Source organism: Adiantum capillus-veneris, chromosome 5, assembly GCF_014529385.1.
Source record: "Adiantum capillus-veneris isolate H3 chromosome 5, ASM1452938v2, whole genome shotgun sequence".
Taxonomy (NCBI): Eukaryota; Viridiplantae; Streptophyta; class Polypodiopsida; order Polypodiales; family Pteridaceae; genus Adiantum; species Adiantum capillus-veneris.
The window spans coordinates 35,365,728-35,375,497 of NC_140935.1; the positions used below are offsets into that span (position 1 = coordinate 35,365,728).

General features: G+C 39.8%; 2 protein-coding genes across 3 annotated transcripts; one reads left to right on the top strand and one right to left on the bottom strand.

Moving 5' to 3' along the window:
- Nucleotides 1–505: 505 nt before the first annotated feature.
- Nucleotides 506–4,235, bottom strand: LOC147457137 (uncharacterized). 2 transcript variants are annotated; one of them, XM_086513532.1, is made up of 4 exons: nt 3,855–4,235; nt 1,358–3,764; nt 1,063–1,290; nt 506–989 (listed from the first exon to the last, which is right to left on the bottom strand). In XM_086513532.1, exons 2-3 carry the CDS (start codon nt 1,762–1,764, stop codon nt 1,245–1,247), a joined length of 453 nt encoding a protein of 150 aa, XP_086369658.1. In that variant the 5' UTR covers nt 1,765–3,764; nt 3,855–4,235; the 3' UTR covers nt 506–989; nt 1,063–1,244. The 2 variants fall into 2 exon arrangements, with proteins under 2 accessions (XP_086369658.1, XP_086369657.1); XM_086513531.1 differs by having other exon boundaries at nt 1,358–4,235.
- Nucleotides 4,236–7,243: 3,008 nt separating this feature from the next.
- Nucleotides 7,244–9,366, top strand: LOC147457138 (G-type lectin S-receptor-like serine/threonine-protein kinase At1g34300). Its single transcript, XM_086513281.1, has 3 exons — nt 7,244–7,771; nt 7,803–8,509; nt 9,072–9,366. The coding sequence occupies exons 1-3, from the start codon at nt 7,244–7,246 to the stop codon at nt 9,364–9,366; spliced, it is 1,530 nt and encodes a 509-aa protein (XP_086369407.1).
- Nucleotides 9,367–9,770: the final 404 nt, after the last annotated feature.

Consider the following 9,770-nt stretch of genomic DNA (forward strand, 5'->3'; position numbering starts at 1 on the left):
ACGCAACTTGTTGAACAATAACATCATGAGTGTTGACAAGAGTATCTAGACATAAGGTAGCTTCTTTACTCTATACGCAACATTTACGTTTGGGCGATTGAACTCCACAAGGAAACCACAAAACACCACCATGCAAGTTCAATACAACAAGAGTTGGCCAAGTGGATGAAGATGCACATTCAACAGTGCCAAAAGAGCGAACTTCACGCAAAACCTCACCTTGGTAAAAGCAGAGTTTGCACATTGTAGAGAGCAACTTACAAACCAAACTCACCAAGTGCACACTCAACATCATCGATGTTTGTCTGCTAGCTAAAAGCAACGACAAAAAATCTCTTTGATTAAAAGAAGGTGAATGCACATCTTTAATCCAAGGTTGCACCCATATTTTTAGAATGTCATCATTTTTTAATGCTATTTGTTCTACAACAAAATCAACAACTTTTGATTCAAAACATTGCAAGAAAAGAGCCAAGTTAAAAATATGTAGCAAGCTTTGCAAAACTTCTTTGTTCTTTGGAAAATTACAATTAAATATTGGATCAACATACATCCTTGTACCATCTACACACAAAATCATATCACACGCCATAGCCCAAAAAAGTGAACTCCTAAGCAAAGTGAAAAATTATGCGCCTTTGAATGCAGTAACCTGCCCCGCCTTGTCAATAGTAAACCAGCCAGATTTTTTGAAGTTGAGGAGCGAAGATTTTAACTCCACCAAGCTTTGATCAAATAGATGCAAGAACGAACGAGAAAAGCCAAGAACAGAATCAACCACATCTCCTTGCAAAATGACAGAAACAGCCTCTCCGTTTTGAGGATATAATTTGGTTGGCAACATTGGCTGTTTAATAATGGTAGTTTGTCTACCATAAGAGTAGAAAAATGGGTTGCTAGCTTGGCGACTCACATTCAAACCTTTACACACCACATGAAAACTCCACATCCAACCTATTCACAATGACAATCTCCAAAGTTCCAAATACCTATCAAAGTAACAATGACCAATCAATAAATATAGATACATTCTTGCTTTGCATGCATAAACACAACTATTACCTTCTTTCTGAAACCTAAGTTGGAGACTTTCTTAAGCAAGTATTCTTGGAAGATAGAATCCAAAGAGGAAGGGAGGGGACACAAGATAGTAGCATCAACCACACTAAGAGTGTTTGACAAGTGTTTGAAGACGTTGATGTTATGAGCAACACAAGAGTAGTATCCATTTTCCTTCACTTCATTTACCATAAGCTGATAGTCAAGTCTTCTTGTTGGGACAAAGAGAAGCTGCAATCAACATACAAACATGAGGAAAGATACAAACATGGTGCATAGAAGCTCGACCAAGACTTACACTAGCACGATCACTTGTCGATGGTCCGCCTGCCCCACAGTCAATCGGAAACTAGGAGTGCCATCACTTCTAATTGCATTCTCTATCTTGACAATAATAAATGCAACTATTGAAACAAATTCAGCAACACTTGCACTTTGTGAGAGCAGCTCTTTGATTTTTTGCTCTGGATAAAGGTGGAGAGAACAATTAAAAGGCTCTGCTTTAACAACCAATGTTGCGGCATCTGCATACAAAGCCCACAAGCAAGTACCACCGTCCTTCGCAACAGAACTTTTTACACAAGCCCCCTCAACAGACACAAAGTCATTAACACCAAAAGCCTCAAAAAACTCAAAGAGATAAATCTCAGTCACAACAAAGGTCACTATATGGCGAGATTCCTTGTCAAGAAGGTCTGCACGCATGTATCTGCCAAAGTTAGACTTGGGAATTTTGTAAGTCCCATATTTAGATAAGACTTTGCCTTCTAAAGCAAATCTAAAATTGACACTCACTGACAATTCAGAGTTAGTCAAATTTCTTAAAGTAGGGGTTATAGCCAACTGTGAGTTGAAAGATTCAGCATTCGGCACCTCTATGCCTCCATCTATGTTCTTAATCAGAGAAGATGAGAAAGAAGAATCTTCCAAACACCTAGAAGCTTTACCTAAAAAAAAGTGTAAGTGTAAGTCATGGACTTGAGTCTAACAAAGATGCACAAACAATAAGTATTACCTCTAACAGAGGTCAAAGCTTTTCTAATAGCTAGAGATGAAGCTTTGTTGAGTGTTCCTTTTGGGCTGAGTTTTTTGCTTAGTAGGGAACTTTCAGAGGATTGGTTTTTCTTTGGAGCTAAAGGCGAAACAGGAGCAACTATATTGCACTTCAAACTCTCATGATGTTCTTTGGACAATGTGGGTGATTCCAAGATCACAGGTTCAGCCAATGAGAAATCATTGAAGCTTACATCTACAAAATTTACCCATGTCAATGCTCTATGCCAAATGCTCAAGCTAATCACAGCTCAAACAAGAATAACTCAGAAAATGCATATACCAACCATCCATAGGAAAATCCATTGGAATAGGCGAAGCGCAGGCTAAAACAAGAATAACTTAGAAAATGCATATACTAACCATCCATAGGAATATCCATTAGAATAAGGAGCGGAAAGACATAGGAAGCTTTGAGCAATGAGATTTTATGCTTCTGGAATAACACAAACATTACACACAAGGTATAATGGTTATATAGGAAGGAGGAGGAAGAGAAGATAGTAGAGGTTGTGTCTTTCTATCATGGTGAGGGAGTAAATGTCCCACGTTCAGCAAGGGCAACCAAAGTAATGACTAGTGATAATAAGTGGACAGTATGCTATATGAATGAGAGAGTGTTATTAAGTGATATTTTCATGAGTGCACCTTTACCAATAAAGATATGTCTAAAAATGTAAAATCTAGATTTTTTAAAATTCTAAGTACAATAATTATATTATGAGATTTATAAATATAGAGAAAAGTTATCATCACGTCAGAAAGTATAAAGATTTATGCTATATTTTATTATTAATTAACTGAGGTGGGAGGGAAAAAACCTATATAGCTACATTTGCATTATATATTTTTATTCTATTTAGAATTTGGACGTATTATAACTTTATGTTTTTCAACAACTTAAATTCAAAGAATATGACAAATTCAAAGCTCAAATCCTACAGTATTTATTTACCACTAACCAACATAAAAAAAGACACGAGACATACATCCACGCAAGCATCAACTCTCTTGAAGCACGTCATGTGTACTTATCCACAATTCCTCTCGAGGCTCCTATCATAAATAAAGTTTTCCTAATAAATTAAAAAGAGAAATCGGACTTAAATTACTATCCCCCAATGAAATCGGATTTATTAATTAGATAAGCTTAGAGAATAAAACCCATAATGGAGAAGAATCCATAGCAGGGCATCTTCTCATCGTCACAGCTTATCCAAAATTCCAAATCATACCAAAATATTTAAAGCTTGCTCAGTCTAGACTTCTCATCTTTAGTCATCTAAGATCTTGAGGAAATGTAAGACATCATCACAAACAACCATACTATAAGAGTGAACAGCATACCAGAAACGCTTTCTTTTAATTGGCTAACAAGCTAAACAAAAATCCTCTATGCACACAACCGTCGGGTTAAATCACATCAACAGAAAATGCGACAAAGCAGGCCTAATGTTTCTCATTATTAGCATCTGTGAATGTTGCAGCACAAAAATACAATCTAGAAGAGGCATGGGAGTAAGGATGATTTGAGAATCGCCACAGATAGAAGTATAAACAGCTCCTCACTCAATGTGTGCAATGCATAACCCAATCCCAACTGAGCTCGGTCTCTGCACAAACCCAAAGCTTGCCGCACCTCCGAACACAAGCTGCACACACCATCGTAAACATCAGAGTTGTAGTTAACCAAAAGTTTAAATATATTGCACACCATCGTAAACATCAGAGTTGTAGTTAACCAGAAGTTTAAATATATTGCAGATATTTATGTCGACAAGATGACGCCTGGTTACATAACAACAACATAAGCTGGGCCATTCCCCGAGAGAAGCAACAAAACCGCCGTGTCTGACACCTTAGACAAAAGCCTCATGGCAGTGCAAATGACGAGAAACAACATAGCAAGACTGACGCAGAGTGAAATGGGAACTCGTTGCTCAGAACTCCTGTAGCTTCACCTAGCATCACAACACAATGCTACATGAAACACAATGCCACCTGCATCACAGCAGCAAAGGATGTACATCAAAAGGACACCCAAGCAAACAAATGTTCAGGGCCCTTTTTCATTCTACCCAAATCTACATATTTCCTTTAACTTCTATACTTCTATACTTTATTTTTTGTTTCAATCATACAAATCCCGTGCGAGTCACACCAAACGTTCTTATGAGTGTACAATGTACATGGTCGCTTGGTGGCACTTAAATCCATAACTCAAGTCATAAAAGTCAAGTACTTGACCAACCGAGTTAGCTTCTATAGTTCTATACTTTATTTTTAAGAGCTTTAGAAAATGTTGTACCCTCAACGTATCTTTGTGTGATCGAGGCTGAGATCAAACAATACTGAGTTAAAATCTAGTTTTTGAAATCTCCACGCTTTGTTGTCTTAGTAGCAATCTTCGGAAAAATCATTTTCCCAAACATACTAAATTCCTTTCCTTGAATTTTTTAAAGAGGAAAGTTTAGAAAATTAGGTTTATTAGTTGGGTTTTTACACTATTTTTATATATTTTGGGGTGGGATTTCTCTTTTTCCCTCTGCCCTCACCAGCATTTTTGAAATTGAAAACGACACGATATTAAGCGGAGACACATTTTTCCCGAACACTGCTTAGCAGCCCTCAAGATGTATGGATTGTATGTTGTAGCTTTGTACAAACTTGCAAAGTAGGATGGTCTTTAAGTCAAACCGACAATATCAAAATGTGAGAGAGAGAGAGAGAGAGAGAGGTGTTTCAAATAGGATTTTCCAAAAACATTTTTCCTAATTGAGGTAATTTTAGAATAAAGAAGAGTATACTAAAATTATTTTGGCTTTTAGTTCAAAATTTAAAGAATTTTTACCAGTTTACTTCAAGGAAAACTTGGAATCTGGATTAGTTCAAAATACCAAAATTGTTTTAGCAAAATTATACTGAATTACTTCAAGGAAAACTTGGGAATCTAGCTAGGATTTTGCAAGTTTAGCCCGTTAAAAATACACTAAACCCCTTTTTTTTACCAAACACCGGTTTTGTAGCCCCAAAATGGAAGGGCATGTGTGTGTGTGTGTGTGTGTGTGTGTGTGTGTGTGTGTGTGTGTGTGTGTGTGAGAGAGAGAGAGAGAGAGAGAGAGAGAGAGAGAAAGAGAGAGAGAGGTCTCAAAGAGGGTGCCAACTCGTTTTTCCTAATCAAAATAATTTTGAAGTAAATAAGGGGCACAATATAAACTCTTCTAGTTTTTAGGTTTAAAAAATAAAGAATTGTCTGTATTTTTACAAATTTTCAAAATTTTACCGATTTTCTTCAAGGAAAGTTTGGAATGTAGTGTTGATTTTACAATTTTAGCCGGTTAAAAATACACCAAACCCCTTCTTTTCGGCAAGCACACTTCTTTTTGGCAATCACAGGTCTCCATTACACCCAAAAGGGAATGAGAGGTGTTGAAAATCTAGATGCTCAGTACATCAACGGTTACTCTCTTACCACCTCAAGCACAATCTATTCACAAAGAGGAGAGGTGCACCTATGAGAGAGAGAGAGAGAGAGAGAGAGGTGTTGAAAATCCGGATGCTCAGTACATCAACGGTTACTCTCTTACCACCTCAAGCACAATCTATTCACAAAGAGGAGAGATGCACCTATGAGAGAGAGAGAGAGAGAGAGAGAGAGAGAGAGAGAGAGAGAGAGAGAGTAGTTGTATCTCCTTAGGGACTTGAAATTTTCCATAGGGAGAAAAAAATTAATGGAGGGAGACGAAGACAGTAATCGAGGGGATGTGCACTAGCATGTGTGTGTGTGTGTGTGTGTGTGTGTGTGTGTGTGTGTGTGTGTGTGTGTGTGTGTGTGTGTGAGAGAGAGAGAGAGAGAGAGAGAGAGAGAGAGAGAGAGAGAATAGTTATATCTCCGTACGGGCTTGAATTTTATTGAAACAGATATCAAGGATCTATTTGAGAAATCTTTGTCTGATGTGTGTGTGTGTGTGTGTGTGTGTGTGTGTGAGAGAGAGAGAGAGAGAGAGAGAGAGAGAGAGAGAGAGAGAGAGAATAGTTATATCTTCGTAGAGGCTTGAATTTTCCCATAGGGAGAGAGAGATTGATGGAGGGAGATAGAGGGTAATTGAGGGGCTATGAATCAACACGCATGCATGTGTGTGTGTGTGTGTGTGTGTGTGTGTGTGTGTGTGTGTGAGAGAGAGAGAGAGAGAGAGAGAGAGAGAGAGAGAGAGAGAGAGAGAGGTTTTATAGAAATAAATCAAGAGACCTCACATCTCTAACCTAAAAGGTCTTTTATATCAGAGCTGATTTTTAAGAGGGAATTGTGATAACCAATCTACCATATAGTTTTTTTTGTCTCCATAAAAGGCGTTGGATGGTTGTATTAGAAAAGAAACAAAATTACATAATTATGGCGAGATAGGGGCAGGTAAAAACCTGATTTTCCTCCAGGGATTACAAGGGGGGGAAGAAGTTTCCCAAAATTAAAAGGCTTTTCCAAGGGGGATTACAATGACAATTTAGCAACCAGAAATATCTTTCCAAACTAAATACAGTTTTTTTCCAATCCTTTGCAATCACCATCGACTACTATTCGGCAATGAGAGATCTCAAAGATTTACTGAACAAGTTTCTACCAAAAAACTGTGTGTGTGTGTGTGTGTGTGTGTGTGTGTGTGTGTGTGTGTGTGTGTGTGTGTGTGAGAGAGAGAGAGAGAGAGAGAGAGAGAGAGAGAGAGAGAGAGAGAGAGAGAGAGAGAGAGTTGTCATCTTTCTAGAGTGATTACAACTTTACAAGGACTATAGTCCACCCTCTCTACCACTGCAGCTTTACAAGGACTATAGTCCACCCTCTCTTGTTATGCGCGCAGGACTTACGCGCATTTCACATGGACCTAAAAATGTGTGTGTGTGTGAGTGAGAGAGAGAGAGAGAGAGAGAGAGAGAGAGAGAGAGAGAGAGAGAGAGAGAGAGAGAGAGAGAGAGTGTGATCCAGCAACGCACGGGTCAGTGGGGTCACACACTAGTATATAATGGAATTGCAAAAGTTTTCGTCTTGCAATTTCAAGGCCCGTAGTAGTAATAAAATTAAATCAAGGGTTAAATTAAGGTGTGACAGCCTCTTCTTCCCGCAGGTAGCTAATAGCCAATGGCCAATATGGTTTTGATCAAGCGTCCAATGCTGCTTCTTTGGGTCTCAATGCTAATGCTAGGCAGCATGCAACTCAGCAGAGGGGATTACAAAATGGACTCGAACTCCGTGCTAATCCCATCCTCTACACCATTGCAATCGCCCTCTTCCGCCTTCGTGCTCTCCTTTCGCCCACCCCCTGCCTCTGCGGATAGCTCCACCAATCTCTACCTGGCTATCTCCTTTGCCTTCGATGCTGCTGCGCAGAAGGGCCCTCCCGCGTGGGTGGCTAATCGCGACAATGCGGTGTCGTCAACTGCAAAACTCACCCTTTTATCCGATGGAGACCTTAGCCTTTCAGACCCCTCTGTATCCCCTTCTCCCATTTGGTCATCTGGGACATCCAATCTGGGGGTTGTGCAACTGCAGCTTCTTGACTCTGGCAACCTTGTTCTCCTCAACAATAAATCTGATTATGTGTGGCAAAGCTTCTCTTTCCCCACAGATACACTTCTTCCAACCCAGAATTTTACTCTCGAGTCCTCGATTCTGAATTATGTGTAGCAGGAGGTCGAAGCTTGGAGCAGGGGGTTTCGGAACTGTGTATAAAGGGAAGCTCCAGGATGGTACAATGGTTGTAGTTAAGCAATTAGAGGGCGTTTCGCAGCAAGAAAATCAGTTCCGGGCAGAGATCGCAACTCTTGGTCATATTCATCACATCAACTTGGTACGGCTGGTTGGCTTCTGCTCTGAGGGAACCCACAGATTGCTAGTGTATGAGTTTGTGGAAAATGGGTCCCTTGATCAGATACTCTTTGAGGCAGGCAGTAATGGCGCCAAAATCGATGTTCTTGACTGGGGCACAAGGTTCCAAATCTGTTTGGGCGTTGCACGGGGAATACATTACTTGCATGAAGAATGCCTAGATTGCATCCTGCATTGTGACATCAAGCCCCAAAATATACTACTGGATGGAAGCTTTATTGCTAAAGTAGCGGATTTTGGTCTCGCATATCTGTATAGCCGCGACCACACTGTGAAGATGACTACCATTAGGGGTACAAGAGGATACTTGGCACCAGAATGGGTCCTTAATCTACCCATCACATCAAAAGCAGATGTGTTCAGCTATGGCATGTTGGTGATGGAGATTGTAAGCGGCCGAAAGAATTACTTGTACACAGAGTCAGCCATGGAGGATGCCAATGATAAGTGGTACTTTCCAGTATGGGCGTATGGCAAGAAGGTGGAAGAGGATAGTTATCTTCTCCATGGAAATAGGCTGTGTTACTCTCTTCATGAGAAAGTGATGTATGAATCCCATGCTCCCCCCCCCTGCATTGCGGATAGAGGGATTCAACCTACTCTTCGAGGAGTAGAGACATATTTCTATTGGCCTATCATCAAAATGGACATACAAGACTGTGTCAAAATGTATGGTATGCCAAAAGATAAAATATAATTGGGGGAAGCAATCTGGATTGCTCCAGTCTTTGCTAATTCCTAATTCACCATCTAAGAGCATATCCATGGATTTTATCTGTGGATTGTCCAAATCCATCCATGCTCGAGTTCACTTAATAATTATGTGACTATCACATGAGTGCAACAGAAGGGGTTATTAAATTTCATTTTTTCTCATATTTCACATACAAAAGGGTATCGTAAATGGAATTGGGAAAACAATTTACAGATTGAATAAGAAAAGGGTGCATCTTAATTGTCAAAAATTCACAGATAATGAGTTTTAGAGATAGTCACCGAACACACGTGATATACATAATTTATACATAGTGCACCCGTCAAGCATCCATAGGAATACGAGAATGCGGACAATAATAAACAGGTTTTGCTCCATTGATTATCAGCAAGTAGAGTTAGTGTTGAAGGTAGCCTTTGCTTGTGCACAGGGGGACATGAATGCAAGGCCTTCAATGGGGAGGGTGGTCCAAATGCTTGAAGGAAATTTGCCCGTTTCGGAAGCTCCGCCACCCTCCCTCTTTCCACATGGTCAATTTGTTGATACCCATAATGCACTCTCTTCATCAAATACTTCTTCAACAAAAACTGCTCTCTTTGGCTCCAAAGCTTATAATAACTCGTCAAGCTCATCAACCATTTCCCGATTTGGGTCCCAATAGTACATTCTTCTGGTAAATGCCAATGCCATCTGTCTAGCAAGGATAGATGGATGGATGATAGATTCACATACATATACATGAGCCTATGGGTGTGTGTTTTGCTACATTAAATTGGAGTGGGGAAGAACAAACATTTAAATAGAGCTCAGACATCTCCGACCGGAAGCTCGTCAACACCGGTCCGATGGGGGGGGCCGGTGGTTCCCTGCCCCCAATCGTACCTAGCTAGGGGTGTGGTGCCTCTCGAACAGAAGCTCATGATACTATGCATTGTATAGAAGCTCATGATGTTGTGCATTGTATGAAAAACATTAAAAAGGACCTCAGTTTTCCTACATGAGAATATTTCTAAATCTTCTTGTGGTTGGAAGGTATTTTTCTTCTCTCTAATCTATAGTTTCTCC

Bases quoted from the DNA above. Each gene is read 5' to 3' on its own strand.
- LOC147457137 (XM_086513532.1), bottom strand. From the start codon at position 1,764: ATGCGTGCAGACCTTCTTGACAAGGAATCTCGCCATATAGTGACCTTT. The intron at 1,291-1,357 runs GTAAGTCTTGGT...TGTTGATTGCAG, and splicing joins CGACAAGTGATCGTGCTAGT to CTTCTCTTTGTCCCAACAAG.
- LOC147457138 (XM_086513281.1), top strand. From the start codon at position 7,244: ATGGCCAATATGGTTTTGATCAAGCGTCCAATGCTGCTTCTTTGGGTC. The intron at 7,772-7,802 runs ATTCTGAATTAT...AGGAGGTCGAAG, and splicing joins ATTTTACTCTCGAGTCCTCG to CTTGGAGCAGGGGGTTTCGG. The intron at 8,510-9,071 runs GTGTTACTCTCT...AATAATAAACAG, and splicing joins CTTCTCCATGGAAATAGGCT to GTTTTGCTCCATTGATTATC.